The 20,731-nt window shown below is 37.9% G+C and overlaps 1 protein-coding gene across 1 annotated transcript in view; it reads right to left on the bottom strand.

Moving 5' to 3' along the window:
* The window catches only part of TCF12 (transcription factor 12), a 353,758-nt gene that overhangs the window by 67,628 nt on the left and 265,399 nt on the right, over positions 1-20,731 (bottom strand). The window contains exon 8 of the mRNA XM_012801793.2: positions 15,058-15,110. Coding sequence (XP_012657247.1) covers positions 15,058-15,110 — 53 coding nt within the window. The remainder of the gene's footprint in view (positions 1-15,057; positions 15,111-20,731) is intronic.

The following is a 20,731-nucleotide window of genomic DNA, read 5'->3' as shown; positions in this document are numbered from 1 at the left end:
GCCTGTAGTCCCAGCTACTTAGGAGGCTGAGGCAAGAGAATCCCCTAAGCCCAGGAGTTGGAGGTTGCTGTAAGCTGTGTGATGCCAAGACACTCTACCAAGGGCAATAAAGTGAGATTCTGTCTCTACAAAAAAACATAAAGAATTTTGGTATCTCAATAATGTGCAATTTCAGATATTTTATGTGAATATGGTATCATTTGTAAAATAAAATAAGGGTGGGCATGGCGGCTCATGCCTGTAATCCTAGCATTATGGGAAGCTGGGGTGGATGGGATTGTTTGAGCTCAGGAGTTCAAGACAAGCCTGCACAGGAATGAGACCCCTATCTCTACTAAAAATAAATAAATAGATAAAACTTGCTGGGTGTACTGGCATGTGCCTGTAGTCCCAGCTACTCCAGAGGCTGAGGTAAGAGGATTGCTTGAGCCAAACAGTTTTAGGTTGCAGGGAGCTCTAATGATACTCAGAGGCACTCTAAATAGGGTTGAGATTTTGTCTTTAAAAAAAAAAAAAGGCAAATAAAAGATTTAAGTTTTGTGGCCATGTACTTCAAATAAACATGTAAACCTCTACAGAGATAGCTGTTACAATGTTAGGGAGTAAAAGAGAGTTGAGCCAATATGAGAGATCATTTTAGCAAGTGGGCTGTGGTTTCTGCACTATTCTGTAATAAAGATGCTGTGCTTGTGCTTATAAAAGCATGTTAAATGTTTTTATAATATAGTATCCATAAAGTTGGTATGCAATTCAAAAGTTATCTTTGCACATGAACTTTATGGCCACCCTATATAATGGGTTAAAGTGTATGTGTAGTTTTCCTGCTCCTGAAGATAATTCACATTCTCCTGTATGTAGCCTATGTCTTCTCTGAGTCAAGCAAGCACAGTTCAAAGAGAAAGAAGAGCTGCGGCTGCACTGCTAATCATTTGAGTTTTGTTCATATGGTCAACAAATAGTTAACTAAGCACCTTCTATTTTGTACCTCAGTGCTATAGATACAGCAATAAAAGATGCAAATAAAATCCCTAAAAAAGTTTTATCAAATTGCTCGTGGGTGACAGGGAAAACAAATTAGGTTATATCAGATGATATTATCAACAAATACTCTAGAGAAAAAGTACAACAGGAAAGAATCAGAGGGTGCTATGGGCATGTTACCATTTTATACAGATGGTCACAAAGGACAAAGATCCTCATTGATAAAGTGATAGATGATCAAAGAGAGAACTGGCTGTATTGATACTAAGGAAACTGTGTTCCAACAGAGAGAACAGTAAGTGCAAAGGCCTGAGGTAGGAGTAGCAATAAAGAGGACAGTGTGGCTGGAGAGTGAGGGAGAAACACACCAGTAGAAGGTAAAGTCTGAGAGGCAGCATGGGACAGAACATGAAGAGTCATGCAAACCATTTTAAAGTCTGATTTTACAATGATAAAGAAAACTACTGGAAAATTTTAAGCAGAGAAATTATATGATCTGACTTAAGATTTAAAAGGATTTTCTTGTGGCTCAGTGCCTGTAGCTCTGCGGCTAGGGAGCCAGACACATACATTGGAGCTGGCGGGCTGGAATCCAGCCTGGGCCCGTCAAACAACAGTGACAACCAAAGATAGCCACATTTTGTGGCGGGTGCCTGTTGTCCCAGCTACTTGGGAGGCTGAGGCAAGAGAATTGTTAAGCCCAAGAGTCTTAGGTTGCTGTGAGCTATGACGCCCCAGCACTCTACCCAGGGCGACAGCTTGAGATTCTGTCTCAAAAAAAAACTTTTTGTGTTAAAAAAGAAAAACAAAACTAGGAGACAAGTTGGAAAGCTGTTGTCATAAGTCAAGAAAGAGATAAAAGTGGCCTGGACAAAGGCGACAGCAACACAGGTGATGACAAATGATTAGATTCTTGAAGAAAAATTCTGTATGGGAAATTTAGTATGAGAAGATCAGCACTGTTTTGAATTCTGTAAGGCAAACAATATTTTTCCTTTAGAAAAGGGTTTCCTAGGCCAGGAGTGGTGGCCCATGGCTGTAATCCTAGCACTCTGGGAGGCCAAGGAGAGTGGATTGCCTGAGCTCAGGAGTTTGAGACCAGCCTGAATAAAAGTGAGACCCCCCTCTCTAAAAATAGCTGGGCATTGTGGTGGGCACCTATAGTCCCAGCTACTTGGGAGGCTGAGGCAAGAGGATTGGTTAAGCCCCAAATTGAGGTTACTGTGAGCTATGATACTACAGCATTCTACCCAGGGGTACAAAGTGAGACTCTGTCTCAAAAAAAAAAAAAAAAAAAGGAAAAAGAAAACGGTTTCCTGTATTGTGATTCTTCCATACGTCTCTATCTTGTGAAGATCATAGCCCTAATATTTTTAATTAAGTCAATCCTAAAACAATGTAATATCCTGATGACTGAATTAGCTGTAATTTTCCAGTTTTTTTTTTTTTCAAAAATACTCTTATTGTGGGGTATAATTAGAAACTGACCCCGTAATTAACGGGGAAAACAGGACAAACAATTCAGATTCTTATATAAAGAAAGCAAGTTAACATTTTTTGATGGCATGAACAATCATAGGAAGAAGTTGGAAAGTACAGCTTACAGTATAAAGTTATTAACAGGTGATAAAAAATACATTATAGATATATAAAACAATACCTTTGCTATCTTTATTTTGTCCCATTAATTTAAAAACCATTTCCTGAATATTACCTCTGGGAGGACAACACTACTCGACATAAAATATTAAAAAGTTTTCTTTTCTTTTCTTTTTTTTTTTTTGAGACATAGAGCTTCAAGCTGTCACACTGGTAGAGTGCCATGGCATTACAGCTCACAGCAACCTCCAACTCTTGGGCTCAAGCCATTCTTTTGCCTTAGCCTCCCAAGTAGCTGGGGCTACAGGTGCCCACCACAATGCCCGGCTGTTTTTTGGTTGTAGTTGTCATTGTTGTTTGGCAGGCTGGGGCTGGATTCGAACCTGCCAGCTGGGTGTATGTGACTGGCGCCTTAGCTGCTTTAGCTACAGGTGCAGAGCCTCTTTCTTTCTTTTCTTTTTAAGGCAGAGTCTTACTCTGTTACCCTGTTTATAGTACAGTGGCTTCATCACATTTCACTGCAACCTCAAATTCCTGGCTTCAAGCCATCCTCCTGCCTTGGCTTTTCAGAAAAAAGTTATTTTCCAAAATTATAAGTTACCTTTTCACTACAAGCATCTTTAAGACAGGTTCCATATTTTATTCATAATTTAATCCCCTATTTTGAGTTTAAAAGAAAGGATTCATATTTTTCTCTACTAGGTAGAACCCACTCTGATAGCAAAGACTTTTTAGTTCTCATTCAAATTGGTGATTTTTGAAAATTTAAAATATCTCTGGTAATGTTGGAAAAGATACCAATAACTTTTGATTTCAAATAATGCCAAGTTTTTTTTAAAATTCCAAAATATAGCCAGGTCTGATGGCACATGCCTGTAGTCTTGGTTACTTGGGAGCTTGAATCCAGGAGTCTGAGGTTCCTATGAGCTATAATGATGCCACGGCACTCTACTCAGAGACACAGAGTGAGACTCTGTCTCAAAAAAGATAAAAATAAATAAATAAATAAATTCCAGAATATTAAAGTGATGCTAAAGTCTTTGTTACATGAATACCTTGTCAGTGTAATGCTTAAGTCAGGGGATTAATGTGCCTGTCACCAGAAAAGCATTTGTTGTATTCTACAGGTAAGTTTTTATCCCTCACCATGTCCCCCTTCTTGGTTTCCAATGTCCTTTACACTTTTTTGTGTGCATTGTTTAGCTCCCAACTATTAGTACATGAGGTGTTTGTGTTTTCATTCCTGAGATACTTCACTTAGGATAATGGTCTCCAGTTCTATTCAAGTTGCTGCAAAAGACATTATATCATTCCCTGTTATGGCTGAGTCATACTCCCAGCTATATAGATACACATTATGTGTATAACACACACATACACACACACACACACACACATATGAATATACACAGGTCAGATAATTAAGTTTGAGAACTTACTCTAAAAAAAGTGCTGTGTTCCTCATTGCTAAATATCAGTACAGTCACCTTCAAAGTACTCCCCCTGGGAAGCTATGTACTGAGGCCAGTGCCCAGTTCTCTGTTCCAAGCAATTTTGGAACTACTTCTCTGGAATGGACATCAGGGTTGTTGCATGAGGTCTGATAATTAAGTTCACAAACTCACCTAGAAAACATGCTACGTACCTCACTGCTTTGACTATGTTCACCAGATGTCAAGGGGAGTACTTCAAAAGTGGTATTTTGAAGGATGTTTAGCAACGAGGTATGTAGCACTTCTAGGATGAGTTTGCATACTTAATTGTGCAACTTTATATACCATATTTTCTTTACCTGCTTTTGAATTGATGGGCACATAAGTTGATTCCACATCTTTGCAATTGTGAACTGTGCTGCGATAATCTTTGGATAGGATACACCCAATAATGGGATTGCTGAATTTTTTTTTTTTCTGAGACACAGAGTCTCACTGTGTTACCCTCGGCAGAGCGCCATGGCGTCATAACTCATGGCAACCTCAAACCCTTGGGAATCAAGAGATTCTCTTGTCTCAGCCTCCCAAGTAGCTGGGACTTTAGGCACCCCCCCCACAATGCCCAGCTATTTTTAGAGACAGGGTCTCACTCTTGCTCAGGCTGGTCTTGAACTCCTGAGCTCAAGCGATCCACTCACCTTGGCCTCCCAGAGTGCTAGGAGGATTGCTGGACTGAATTTGTTTCTTTTTATATTTACTTCTCTGAGGAATTTCCATACTGTACTGTTTTTTAAAACTGTTTATTTTTTGTTTATTTATTTATTTATTTTTAGAGACAGAGTTTTACTTTATCACCCTGGGTAGAATGCCATGGTGTCACACAGCTCACAGCAACCCCCAACCCCTGGGCTTAGGCGATTCTCTTGCCTCAGCCTCCAGAGTAGCTGGGACTACAGGTGTCCGCCACAATGCCCGGCTATTTTTTTGTTGCAGTTTGGCTGGGGCTAGGTTTGAACCCACCACCCTCAGTATATGGGGCTGGCACCCTACTCACTGAGCCACAGGTGTCTCCCATTTATTTGTTTTTTGAGGCAGAGGCATTCTCTGTCCCTCAGGCTAGAGTGTAATGATATCATCATAGCTCACTGCAAATTCCTAGGGTAAAGCAATCTTCCTGCCTCAGCTTCCTGGGTAGCTAGGACTATAGAAACCTGCTACCATGTCTGGTTAATTTTTTTACTTTTTGCAGAGACAGGGTCTTGCTGTTGCTTGGGCTGGTCTCTAATTCCTGACCTCAAACAATGCTTTTGCCTTGGCCTCCCAGAGTGCTAAGGTAAGAGGCATGAGCCCCTGGGCCTGGTCCAAAGAGGTAAGTAGGTTCTAGCAAATCCTACAAAAAATGATTTTGAAAACCAATAAAACGTTGGCACATTTTAAAACAAATGCAGTTAATAAAAAGACAAAAACTTTGGACAATATTTTAAAATTTCTTTGAAATATATTCAAGGAATATAAAAAGGGAAAAATCAGAAACCATCTTGGGACTTATAGTGTTTTGAAAATGCATAAAAGGTTAACCATGAATGTATCTATATGGCATGCATTATGTCCTTATAATATTACACAATTACTACAAATAATTTTTTTTGAGACAGCGCCTCAAGCTGTTCCCCTGGGTAGAGTGCTGTGGCATCACAGCTCACAGCAACCTCCAACTCCTGGGCTCAAGCGAGTCTCCTGCCTCAGCCTTCCAAGTAGCTGGGACCACAGGCGCCCGCCACAAAACCCAACTATTTTTTGGTAGTAGCCGTCATTGTTGTTTGGCGGGCCCAGGCTGGATTCAAACCGGCCACCTTAGGTGTATGTGGCTGGCACCTTAGCCGCTTGAGCCACAGGCGCCAAGCCCCACAAATAATTTTTCAAAGTAAAATCATTATTGGTTAAATAAAGAGAGTTTTCCCTATTTAACAAATGGTGCTGGGTGAACTGGCTGGCAACCTATAGAAGACTAAAACTGAACACTCACCTTTCACCATTAACAAAAATTGATTCTCACTGGATAAAAGATTTGAACTTAAGACATGAAACTATAAAAATACTAGCAGAGAGTATATGAAAAACCCTTGAAGAAATTGGCCTGAGAGAATACTTTATGAGAAGGATCCCCTGGGCAATTGAAGCAACACCAAAAACCACATTACTGGGATCTGATCAAACTAAAAAGCTTTTGCACAGCCAATAGCACAGTAAGTAAAGCAAACAGACAACCTGCAGAATGGGAGAAGATTTTTGCAGGTTATGCTCCCAACAATGGTCTGATAACTAGAATATACAGAGAACTCAAACTAATCAATAAGAAAAGAATAATTAATCCCACTTCTATGTGGGCAACAGACTTCAACAGATACTTCTCTGAGGAAGACAGGTGCATGGCCTACAAACACATGAAAAAATGCTTATTATCCTTACTCATCAGAGAAATGCAAATCAAAACCACTTTGTATTCAATACTACTATGAAATCAATATATAACCACCTACACACTCACATGAATGGCAAAACATAACTATAGTCCAGAAAGTAGAAGGGAAGAGGAGAGAGAGGGGCAGGGGAGGGGGCATATGGAAGGAGGGAGGGTATTTGGGGGGACCTCACCTAATGTGCATGATGCAATGGTATATTTTAAAACTATTAAGAAATGAGTATAATTGTGATGGATGTGTTACTTAGTTTGATGTAAGCATTTCACATTGTATATCAAAGCAGTACCCTGAACCTCATAAATGCATCAATGTACAAAGTTATGATTTAATAAAGAATAATTTAAAAAAATAAAGGGAGTATTAATGATGGCAAATTTCATCAACAAATTACTTAGGATGTAAATGCTTTCCCTGATTTAGAATGAAATCAAAGCCTCAAATATCCTCAGGGATAAAATTCTGAATATCTTAATCTACTAATACCTGGAAAAATAATTCTTAATCATATTAGGTAAAAATTAAGACAAAAAAATGGTTAATGGTTCTACTAATGTTGACAGTGGCCTTAAACTCTACATTTACAGAATTTAAAAGCATACAAATGACACACCACACACAGACACACACACACACAGCATGTTCCTCATTCTGGTTTATGAAGTCTCAAATACCTAAAACACAAGCAGCTGAATAGTTCAATAAGCCTTAAAAGCCGGAATGAAATTTAGGTACATTTTTCTTTTAAAAGAAGTAGAGAAGTCAGGAAATAACAAATATCACTGTGGCGCACTGTCGTTGTACAACCCTATCAGGATAAACAACTGGATTCAGAGGACTCATTCACTAGTTCCTTTTCTTTCTGCTTCTTAACTTTAAATCAGATCAAAGACATTACTAGCTCCTCACAAAAATGAACATTTTAGAATTATGGATTAAAGGCCATTATTTACAATGATACAATTTTGACACTGTTCTGAATAGTGCTTACTGTCAGCATAAACAGTGGCCATTTCTTATTAAGGTACAAAGAAAATCTTTCATTCAATGACCAAACTAAATATACATTTGGAAGGATTACAGAACTACCCTCCCTTATATACTAAGATTTTTCTGCCAGTCTTACCTGTAAGGTCAGAGAATGAATTGACCACTTTGGAAATTTTGTATTGCAGCAGCCTTCAAATAGAGCCAGCTTATATAACGAAATCAGAAACTCTCAACCATTCTAAAAGACGCAGGATTGTATGTGCTCTATGCTGTTTGCCAAAGAAAGTAAGCTAATACTTTCCAACTCATATTCCAACTCATATGCAGTAACTATAGAGTTTATGCATTAACTTCAGCTAAAGTTGGTATAATATGTTAAATACTATTTTTTCCAGAATCTTTAGATTTTTGCTGGTCTTAAAGGCCTTAGATAATTACCTGTAAACATATCTATTATTTTGGGTTTCAGAATATTTTATTTTTGCATTTTGCTACTTTCATGGATGAACTGGAGGCTATAGTTCTACCCCTTAACCTTTTTCCTATTGGTTCAGATACCAATCTTTTAAAATCATAGGTTATTCATTTCTACCAGCACTAGAAGTTCAATTTGGCATTTCTTTCCTACTTAAATAGCTGGGTGTTGTGGCAGGTGCCTATAGTCCCAGCTACTTGGGAGGCTGTGGCAAGAGAATTACTTAAGCCCAATAGTTTGAGGTTACTATGAGCTGTGACGCCATGGCACTCTACCGAGGGTGACATAATGAGACTCTGTCTCAAAAAACCCAAGCAAACAAACAAACAAACAAACAAACAAAACCTTTCAGTTTAAATACCCTAAGGATTTAATATTCTCAGTTTTCTATTTAATATTCCTACTTATTCTACTTAGTACTTACATGAAACTGCTAGAGTATTAGACATGCTCTGATGGTCTTTATGCTTTGAGAATATCTCAGGATATCTGTAATAATCTAAAATGGTGCCCCTAAATCTTCAAATTTAATGCTAAAAACGACTCAAATTTCACATTAATTAAAAAAAGCCATTTCCAATAAAATGAAATCCTATAAAAATTTTGGGAGAAATGCAAGCAGAAATCTCTAAACTACAGTTAATTATCAATTCAAAGGCCAGTGAACTCTGTACTTGTCTGCATCAAAGCAGACAGAAAAAGTATATAGAGTCTAAGCTGCTTTCATTCATCTTAGAAGAATGCAGTTCCCTTATGAGTGGGGTGAGGTAGAGGCTTAGAAAAAAAAGTCTTTTTCCTTAATGGAGTGGTAAATTACACCTTGAGAGTTTAACCAAGGAATTATAGTATTGGCTTTTGTGGGTGTATACATACATACTTAAAAAGAGAGGACAAGGAATAGCATGACATTGGATTAAGAAACAATAACTGTGTTATCACCTTATGTTTGAGACTATAAATCAGCTATATTCAAAGCTAATAAAGTACCATTTTGATGCAGAGTTAACATTTCATGGTGAAAAGGTATTTCAAGTGCTACTGAACAAGAATACAACTTTGGGCATTTGGATCTAGGAAGGCATTCTGAAATTTGTCTAGGTGTTTACTTTCTGGAAAAGACTTCCCAGATAAAACCTTGCTTCTTACCTGTTTCAGATTTCTGTATTTTCTGTGGCATATAAAAGAAAATCATCTATGTTTGGAAGTACTAACACCAAGTTAAGAAATAAAGAACAGGCAAACCTCTCCATTTGAGAAATGCTTTAGAGGGCCATAAAGATGTTCAACCAATGATAAAAATAAAGGGGAATAAAAACACACTCTTGAGAGCTCAGAAGACAATAATTAGAATGACCACCAGACAGTAGAGTTTGGTTCAACAACCTTTCCTTCCTTTTGTAGGTCCTTTTTCTACAAATGAATGTTTTTTGAACAACAGTAGCAGCTATGATTTACCATGCACTAAAACTAGTAGATAACTACAGGATCATAGGAGAGGAAAACCTAATTAAACTCAAGAAGGAGGGAAGGGAAGGGGTTGAAGTTTACACTTAACAGGTACAATGTAGAGGTCATACTTCCTGGTGAAGGACTCAACTGAAACTGGCACTTGACCGTACAAATGCAAACAATGTAACCTGATCACACACACCTTCATACTTAAATTCACCACGCACTATTTACCAGCTACTTACATTACAGATGACAAGTATAGGTAACATGATAATCTTTTTTCACTATATTTTACTCTTTTTCATGTTTTTAAACATTTTTTGTCAAAATTGGTAAATTAAAAAAAAATTTCAAACCATAATGGTCGGAACTAAATAGAATAAAAAAGCGGCATTTACTAAGTATCTACTGTAAGTAGGCACTTACTGCTCTTAAAATAAGAATTTGAGATAAGCATTATCATCTCCTTTCACAAGTAGAAACTTAAGGTCCAAAGAATCAAAAGTAACTTCTCCAAGGTTACAAATGAGAAGCAGCTAAATAAAACCCCTTATATGCTTGCCTGGGAAGTCTGTGCTTTTCTAATACTACATCACCTTTTAAGTTGGTGGCAGGTCTTTTTCTTCTTTTTCTAGATGAAGGTGCAAATGTTTAGGCTACATTGTTTTCACTTCCAAGGTAAAGTTGTAGTTGAACCCTTTACCCAGGGTGTGCTGTATGCCCCACCATTGTGCACATTAGGTGAGCACTGGGTGGCAGGTCTTTAAACAACAAAGCCAAGTAAAAATACATTTGATCAGGAAAAACATAACTGACAGAATAAACTATGTTTTAAATTTAATATGCTAAGCAATATATTTTACAAATAAATCAAGATATATAACTCCCCCCCCCCCATGTCACTCCAGTTATAGTGCAGTGGTGTCATCATAGTCCACTGTAACCTCAAACTCCTGGGCTCAAACGATCCTCTCACCTCAAGCTCCTGAACTGCTGGGACAAGACCCATGTGCCACCATGCCCAGTTAACTTCTCAATTTTTCGTATAGACAGGGTCTTGCTTTTGCTCAGAACGGCTTCGATCCTAAACTCAAGTAATCCTTTGTGCCTCAACCTCTCAAAGTGTTAGGACTGCAGGTGTAATCTAATCTATGATATTAAATTAAGATGTAATCTTGTCTCTATGTGTACTTTTGGGGCAAGTTAGGACAAGTTACTTATGTCTCTGAATCTTAATCTCTCCTTTTTTTTATTCTTGAGATAAGGCCTCACTCTACTGCCTAGGTTAGAGTGCAGTGTCATCATCATGATTCACTGCAACCTCAATTTCCTGGCCTTAACTGAGCCTCCCAAAGTGCTAGGATTATAGCTGAGAGCCACCATGCCAGCCTTCAATCTTTGCATTTTTAAGCAGGGAATATTAGTTGTTTAATACAGAGTTGTGTGGCAAAGATTAAAGATGAGGGTAAGGTGCGTAATGGTTAACACAATTTCTCACACATCAAGTCCTGTACTATTAATAGAGGGACACTGAGGTTATAAAGGATCCTAAAATACACAGCATAAATGCCCCCCCCCCCAATTATTAGGGCGAAAAACTATCCCCCAATCCTCTCAAACTTTGTATCTTAGTAAAAACCTGATACAGATGAAGAACAGCTGGTGCACATGCAAAGACTAGAGCTGGTGGTTAGTGAACGGAGGAGAGAGAGGAGGTTCAAGAATCCTCAAAGGAGAGTAAAACACCCTGCAAAGTCCCAGGTAACCTTCACAAGTGTAAATACCTTCTAGAACCTACTGGCTGGGATACCTAGGCTTTCACCCGGGTGGACTGCTAAGATAACTTATCCCTTTTCATATCTGGACTAATCTTAAGTGTTCTCCCCTCAATCTTCCTCTGGAGTTGGGAGTGTGGGTCTGCCATAGGAAAATTATAAAGGTTGCATCTGGTATAGAACATAGTAATACTGTACTGTTACTCTTACTATTAGATATGGCCTGAACATGTATTTGTAATCCCATATTTCCATGCCTTTTCCCTGCCTGGTCCATTCTCCCTGCTGCTACTCTTCATTGTAGATACAGTTTAAAGGTCAACTCCTCCTGAAGCCATTAGTAGGGTTAGTTCTGTCTACCCTGTGTTACCAGAGGACTTGATATATACCATTACTTGCTTCACTGCAATATAATTAGTTCATTGAAGGTAATGATGGTGTTTGTATATTTGAATTTCCGATGTCCATGCATTATTACACTGTTGTTGCTACAAAAGTTCACTTTGTCCAATCTTTCAATCTCTCTGGAGAAGTAGAAAATTTCATGTGCTTAAAAACACCATTTCTTCATCAGGAGAAAGAAAACTATGTTCACTATGCTTTCTGGTTATTAACTGAACTTATAATTTTTTTTTTTTTTTTGAGAGAGAGTCCTCTGTTGCCCTGGATTGAGTGCTATGGCATGGCATCATTATAGCTTACAGCAACCTCAAACTCTTTGGGCTCAAGTGATCCTCATGCCTCAACCTCCTGAGTAGCTAGGACTATGGGTGCCCACCACAATGCCTGGCTAATTTTCTATTTTTAGTAGAGATGGGGTCTGACTCTTGCTCACACTGGTCTTGAACTCTTGAGCTCAAGCAATCTACCATTTTGGCCTCCCAGAGGGCTAGAATTATAGGTGTGAGCTACTGTGCCTGATAGAGAATATCAGTTTTAAAAACCATAAACACATAGCATTTTAGACATGAAAAAAACTTCAGATTTCTCACTTAAAACTTCTAAAGAGCTGACTGACTAGTCTAAGGTTATAATACCTATCAGTAGCCAAGCCAGACAGGTTTGGGTAGACTGTTTCTTTAACATTACTGACCATGCTGCTCTAATAATATTCAACAAACCTTAATTAGATCTTCATTCATAAACAGAAGTTACTATTTAGTTCTACTGAGAGGAACAGAGAAGCTGGCATATATGTTATACCCAAATAGAAATCATGGCTTACACAAAAAAAGTCCTTTAACCAGTATTTGATAGTCAAATTATACAGATTATCAATGCTTTGCATGTAAAGTAATTCTGCCTATTGTTTTCTGCAGTATTATGCTAACTTAGTTCTTTTCCTGTTTCTTAGTAAAAGTAACATATAGTTTATAAATGATTAAAAACAGAGTAGACAAGCAGCAAACTGCTGAAATCTGAATGTCAATGTCAAATTTCTAGTTTTGCTTGGGAAGTACAATATTCCTATTATCATGAAATAAAATACGTATATTTTCATTTTTATACACAATTTTAAAAATAATTTGCATGTTAGAAGTCTACAATTGACACATTTTTCAATAAAAACATTTAAATAGAAAATCACAACTTTAAATTCCTATTTGTCTTAGATACTGAGAAGGTATATGGCATAACCATAGAGTTTTCAGAAGTTATTCTGACATTATTTATCAATTTACGTATTTTTTCAATAAAAGCATTCAAACAGAAAACCACAACTTTAAATTTCCTATTTGTCTTAGCTACTAAGAAGATATATGGCATAACCACAGAATTTTCAAAACTTATTTAGCCATTATTTATCATAGTATCTGTTTTTGAAGTTTAAAAATTTTCTCTTTTACAAATCAGAGGTTTCAGCATAAGCATTTAATTTAAAATGTACTTTAATGAATATCCTTAATAAGATTCAATGTGTACTAAGGTAGCCAGTAAAATAATATATGTAAATAAGCTTGCCTTATGAAATATACTAATGGTTCATAAAGAAATCAAGGTTTCATCAAAGTCCAGTGGCATTCCCTTCCTGTGGCTTGTCTCAGACACCTGAGCCCATGAAGCGAACTACTTCCAAGTAGTGAGTACTGCTATAATTAGAATGTAAGGAGCACTGGTGGCCCCTGGTGTCTGTTCTCTTTCCAGGCTGTTCTGTCCAATTTGCCCCTTTTCTTTAAAAAGAAAAGAACTGTGGAACACTGAAAATATCCTGGTTTTTACAATGAATGTCAGGTTGAGAAGAAATGTGATGAATTTTTCATTTACTAATTTGGTTTTTTAAAAATCTATATAGTTTCACTAAATATTAAAAGGTAATTTAACTTTTTTTACTCTCATAGAATTACAGTAATAAATTACAAGAAAATTACACTGTTATATGTTTTAGTAGTTCTGTCAGTATTAATGTTATATTGTTGAAACACCTACCCCTGCACAGCACACAACTGTTAAAATGTAAATTGCCCAACTATTTTTAGCTGCTGCTGAAAAAAATTCCTGTCTTCTGGAATAATGATTTGAGGCACTGTGTTCATTTTGTTTATCAAGCAGCTATTCAGCCTCTAGTGGGTCCAAGTGCTTATGCAAGCAAAAGCTTTTAAGAATGCCTGCAGCTGCAATCCAACCTTCCAGGTAGGCTGCAGGTTCAGAGCACAGCTGCCCTAGACAGCATAAAACCGAGATCCATCTGGAACAGAGTTTCAAAGAGGATTTCAAATTTGACTTTTCATGTATCACACGACAGAGAAGGCAGGAAGAACACAGAAAAGAAGGCAGGCAAGCAACCAAAAAGATGATATCTGTACTTTATCCTTAATAAAAAAATAAAAAGCTCAGACCTATGCTGCTCTTTCTAGATTACTACTTGCCAAGCCGGATATTCCATTCAGTCTATACTTCGATGAGCTGTGACTCATCTGGCAGCACCTGCGCCCATGTGTTAAGTACTGCCAAATAAAAGCCCAACATCCATTTGCACAACAAAAGAGATGTACCCGACAAGGCACAGGGCCTCGATCCAACAGCCTCACTCCCTATTTGTTCTAAGGAAAGGGAGAGGAATAAAAACATCTTCCTTCCTTGCACTAGAGATTTTAAAATTGTAGGTGGATTTATGATGTGGGTTCACTTACAAAATACTTTTACTCTTTTAAAGAATAAAGCATATTTAACAGAACAAACACCCTTATAGTATTAGATTATCAAGGCCATTAATGATTGTTCCACCAAACCTTTCCAGCCTCCTTCATGAAAGCCCTTTATTCTCAAAGGATACATTTTTTGAGCAAAGAGGGATCAACAAACTAGTTGCTTGAAAGCTTTCCTGATGCTAGGTTGAAGTTAGGAAAGGCTTAATGAAGGCTTTAAAATCCACCAGGGCTTCACAACGAGCATCTGACTTGGTGATTTATGCATATTAACAACCTCAGTCCCACTGAGGCAAGCTGAGCCAAACGTGTCCTCCGAATCTTAATGTCTTTAGCTCCACTGGGATTATTACAAATGTAAATTTCTAAGATTTTCAACTATTAATCTCTGTCTGTCCTCCTGTTCAGCAACATAATGACTAATTAAACATCAAAAGACCTGTACAGGAGATCATCTTTGACAGCTATCGGCCTAGTCGTCTTCCCAAGAGGGAAATTCAAATGACAGGGACATGGCATAAGAACATATGAGTTAGCTACAAATCACTGCAGAGAAATCTAAAAACCTAATATTAAATGCAGACTTATCTCAATCAATGATTTTGTTCAGCAGTGAACAATGATTGTGTAAAGTATGCCCACTGGCTCCAGTCGAATGCACTCTTTTGGCAAGGAATACTGAAATTTGAAATCAGTTTATCATCAAGTAACAAAAAGGGTACTCACAGAAGAAGGCAAACCAGGAGGCACCTTTCTGACTTTCTTCGCTTGCAAAGGATCTGCACATAAAAAGCAATATTTCATCAGCGTATTACAGTAAGAAAAATCAGACTTCAAATGAATAGGAGATAATTTTTCTCCTAGTGTCTTTCTTGTTTTCTAAAATTGGGAGTAAGCAGGGAAATATAAGAGTGGGGGCTTCATTCCTTTTAATTGGTTCTAGTGCAAAATAGCTAAAAATGTGATACATTCTGAAAATATGTATCCCATACATTTGAGAAGAGGACAGTAAACAAAAACAAGACTGAAAACAATAAACCTATAAAGTATGCTTTAATAAGGGAAAGGAATTAACATTTCTTAACCTGTTATGTGCCTGGGACTATAGTAGGGACTTTATATCATTTATTTCAGTTTCATTTGCAGATGAGCACTTGGGTGCAACAGGTCATGTACATAATATGATTCTTTGCTGGGCAAGGTAAGGTAGCTCGTGCCTGTAATCCCAGAAGCCAAGGCAGGAGAATCATTTGAGAGCAGGCATTCAAGACCAGTCTGAGCAAGACCCTATCGCTACAAAATATACAAAAATTAGCTGGGTGTGGTGGCATGTTCTTGTATTCTCAGCTACTCAGGAGGCTAAAGCAAGAGGATCACTTGAGTCCAGGATTTTGAGGTTGCAATGAGTTGTGATGATCATACTGCACTCTCACCTGGATGACAGAGAGGGACTCTGTCTCAATAAAAAACAACAACAACAACAACAAAAACAATGCAGTGGCTCACTCCTGTTATCCCAGTACTCTGGGAGGCTGAGGCGGGAGGATCCCTTGAGTTTGCAAGTTTGAGACCAACGAAAACAAGAGCAAGATCCCATTTCTACCAAAAATAGAAAATTTAGCTGGGCGTTATGGTGGGCATCTGTAGTCTGAGCTACTAGGGAGGTTGAGGCCATAGGATCGTTTGAGCCCAGGAGTTTGGGGTTGCTGTGAACTAGGCTGATGCCAAGGCACTTTACCCCATGCAAGAAAGTTTCCTTAAAGAGATACAGATATACATTTAGTATAGAAGAAAAAAAAAAGTTTCCTTAAAGAGATACAGATATACATTTAGTTTCTGCATCATACTGAGAATTAGGTATAAAGCCTATTTAAAAAATTAATAGCCAATGGTGTGCTATGACTTATTATGGAAAATATTTGAAATAAAATTTAAGGAATGAAAAATAAGGCTATAATATATAGATATGCCACATAAACTATTAAATATGGGCATGTTCACACCTTTATTGTATAATAAAGTGATAAATACAGGCTTCCAATTTTAAATAATGGATCAAATTCAAAATTTTCACAGGGTTCACTACTAGAACAGAGAACACATGAGCAGACTTATGTGAAGTATATTTTTGAAAACTGTAAAAATGAGAGAATTAAACAAGCATAGTACAAGTTGTGCCTATGTATCCATGGGGGATTGGTTCCAGGATGCTCTGAGGATATCAAAATCCATGACATTCAAGTCCCTGAAATAAAATGATGTAGGGTTTGTATATAAGCTATATATTCTACATACACTTTAAATCATTTCTAGATTACTTATAATAGCTAACACAGTATAAATGTCATGTTAATAATTGCTGTACTATATTGGACAAGAAAAAAAGTCTGTATGTATATAGCACAGAAGCAACCTTCAGGTTTTAAAAAATTTTGCTATTCATCGTTGGTTGAATCCCGTGGATGTGGATGGAATCCAAGGTCTAACTATATTTTCCTAGGTCATAAATGATACTACACAATACAAACATACAGCTAACCCTTTTAAATTTGGGCTGGTAATTTTGTATAGTGAATATCCCAGGAGGTGACAAAGCTAAAAAGCAACTTTATAAAGTAGCATGTGGAAACATTTTATACAGTAAACTGAAGGATAAGTATTCATTAGCATCTATGTACCTACTCTAAGAGGCAGCCTAAATTTTCTTAAAACAGAAGTCCTCTATGGTTTGTCTTACAAGGGTACAAGTGAGTCTTTCTAAAAGTAGAGTATAAACATCTTAACACAGTAACTAAGAAAATTGACATAAAGTCTATGTTAACCAGTTTGATGAAAATATTTCAAATTGTATATGAAAACACCACACTGTACCCCATGTATACAGCTATCATTTAATAAACAAATAAACAAAAAAACAGAAGTCCCTAAACATTTGGCACAGTCTATATCTGTAAAACCTAAATTTACAACTAATACAGCACCCCAGAGCAAATTCCACACTCTAGGCTGAACACAGTAACTCAGACCTGTAATAACAGTGCTTTGTGAGGCTAAGGTGAGAGGATTATTTGAGGCTAGAAGTTTGAGACCAGCTTAGACAATATAGCAAGACCTTGTGTCTACAAAAATAAAAAACTCAGGCTCGGTGTCCGTAGCACAGTGGTCACGACGCTAGCCACATACACCGGAGCTGGTGGGTTCGAATCCAGCCCAGGCCAGCTAAACAATGACAACTGCAACAAAATATAGCCAGGTGTTGTGGTGAGCATCTGTAGCCCCAACTATTTGGGAGCTGAGGTAAGAGAACTGCTTAAGCCCAAAAGTTTGAGGTTGCTGTGAGCTGTGACACTACAGCACTCTACTGGAGGTGACATAGTGAGATTCTGTCCCTCCTCTGCCCCTGCCCCCTATATAGGGGTAGGTATAGTAAATCACACCTCTAATCCTTAGCTACTCAACTCAGGGGTTGGAAGTGGGGGTGGGTGGGGCTGAGGCAGAAGGATCTCTGGAGTACAGGAGATCGGAGCTGAACTATGATCACACCACCGTACTCCAGCCTGGGCAACAGAGCAAGAACCCATCTCAAATGAAAACAAAACAAAACAAAAAAGCTGCACTCTATGTCAACACAGTCAATTTAACTGCCCCTATCAGTTAGGAGCCAATCACTCTATTTTGGAGTCACTATCAGCAGATGTTGCTACTTAGTTTAGGCCAGTTTTCCCCTACTTTGTGAATGGAATTTTTACTTTGAATCTCATTGTTAACTATCACTATGCAATTACATACAAAATGCCTGATGCAAACTCTTGAGCCTGGGATTCACAGTTTACTTTTGAGAGGCTGCAATATGTAACAGTTAGGAGAACAAACTGGCTGGATTCAAATTTCAGCTCCATCATACAGCAGCTGGGTGAGCAAGGGCAAGCTATTAAACCTCTTTGAGCTTTAGTTACCTTCTCCACAGAAAGGGGATAATATATCTTTTTGTGTATTTCATACATTGTGATAATACACAAAAGCAGCTCAGGGCAGTAGCAAACAGAGCATGACACTTAACAAATTTTAGCCATTATTATTAGATGTGGGGCAAAATGCTTATAAATTGGGCCATTACATACTATTCTGCACAATGTTAATTTCCTAAAGCATCTAAATAGTTTGAGAAGATGCTGAGGTTGGTGTCTGTAGATGATCTCTGAAGTCCTTTTAAATTCTGAGATTTATCAGCAATTGTAATGCCAAGAAAGAGTGGTTAAGACTAAGAAGTAACAATGAAGAATACAGTAAAAACCCACTGTTATTCACACAGGTGGGCATCCCTGAATATCAAGAGAACCAGCACATATCTACTCAGCTTTGGCTATGTTCCTTAGCTTCCCTGGATCTCAGGTGCTCATTTGTAATGTGAGGTTAAGGCTTGGCGCCTATAGCTCAACAGGCTAAGGCGCCAGCCACGTACACCTAAGGTGGCGGGTTCGAATCCCCAGCCCGGACCCGCCAAACAACAATGACGGCTGCAACCAAAAAATAGGCGGGCGTTGTGGCGGGCGCCTGTGGTCCCAGCTACTTGGGAGGCGGAGGCAGGAGACTCGCTTGAGCCCAGGAGTTGGAGGTTGCTGTGAGCTGTAATGCCACGGCACTCTACCCAGGGGGACAGCTTGAGGCTCTGTCTCAAAAAAAAAAAAAAAAAAAATGTAATGTGAGGTTAGAATTACAACCTCATGGAGTTTTTGTAAAGATGTAGTGTATATATATAGCACCATTCCTGGCATGGAAGAGACAATCAAAAGTATTTATCATAATTAAAACGAAAATGACCCACATTTTAATTTATAATAAATTTGAATTGTAAGTCTGGATTTTCATAAAACTTATCCCTCCTTTTCTGATTATTGCAGTATTTTTTTCTCCTGAACTTTAAGTAATAGTATACTGGCACATGTTAGTGCCTTTTGTCACAGTATTTACACATAGCATACTAATAAGATATTTTTCTAGAGTGACACTGACACATCTAGACTCAAATGAATGTTCCTACCCTAACTCATTAGATAGAAAACAAGAGTGGAGATGGAGAAATGCATTTGCAATTTATCATTTATTTAACAGCAAAAAGTGTACTTGTCTAAGTCATCTGGGCCGATTTTAACAGCACACATACTAAATCATCCATGATACTGAGAAGTGGACACATGGAATCAGAGTTTTTCTATGCTAAGTGTGATGACTCCTCATTGTGTCCTTTTATTCCCATAAGCATACCCTAAACCTAAAGGGTAGGAATATTTCACCAACAAAGGTTTAACAGAAGGTAGACATAGGAACTGGAAGCGTCAACAAGTATTTCTGTAAAGCATAACTTTGACATACTTTCATTTGGTGGACTACATTTATTTTAAAAGCTGGTGTACCTTTAAGGCTAACATACTTTATAAACTTTAATTTTCTTGTATAAGGGATCTTTGGTAGGAAACACCATAAATTCTGACATTTAAACATAGATTGGATAAGGTATCAGAGAACACCAGAAACTTACTATAAACACCAATGCAAAATAGACTGGCCTGGTTAGGCTATGTTTAAGACATAAAAGAAGGAAGCTAAAAAAAGTATGGAGGGGCCTTGAATGGTTAATAAGTAACAGGGTTTCCTTCTAAAGTGATGTACAGTACTGGGGACGCATGCCACTAAATTGTATACTTTAATATAGTTAATTTTGCCTCAATTAAAAAAAAAAGTGGGGCATAGAAAAAATTAATATATAAATAAATATTGAAATTAGAGCCAGAAATTTTAAACTTTATTCTGGGTAAACCATCTACTGACTCTATAAATGTGTCCTTTGTGAGCACCCCCTCTATTTTGAGACAGGCTCTTGCTCCGCTGCTGGGGCTAGAGTGCAGTGCTATCATCATTGTTCACTGCAATCTCAAACTTCTGGGCTTATGTGATCTTCCTGTCTCAGGCTCTGAGTAGCTGGGACTACAAATATGAGACAACATGCCTGGGTAATTAAAAAAAATTTTGTAGAGATTATTACCCTGCTGGTCTTGAACTCCTGCCCTCAAGTAATCTTTGGCCTCAGGCCCTCAAAATGCTAGGATTGAGGCATCATGTGAGGTATCAAGTGAGCCATCATGCCCAGCTGAGCCTTAACTTTTATGTTAAATCTAGGATTATATCCACTATCTCCAGAGTTGTATTAGTAAGATGAGAATATATATAAAAATCACTTTGTAAAATGTTTAATATTACATCAACTTTACTCAACAATAGGTGTTAGTGTTAGAACATGACATTTTGGCTCGGCGCCTGTGGCTCAAGTGGCTAAGGCGCCAGCCACATACACCTAAGGTGGCGGGTTCAAATCCCCAGCCCGGGCCCACCAAACAACAAT

The sequence above is a fragment of the Otolemur garnettii genome, unplaced genomic scaffold, assembly GCF_000181295.1.
Source record: "Otolemur garnettii isolate 467f Iridium unplaced genomic scaffold, OtoGar3 scaffold00011, whole genome shotgun sequence".
Classification (NCBI taxonomy): Eukaryota; Metazoa; Chordata; class Mammalia; order Primates; family Galagidae; genus Otolemur; species Otolemur garnettii.
This window is presented reverse-complemented; position numbering and strand designations above follow the sequence as displayed.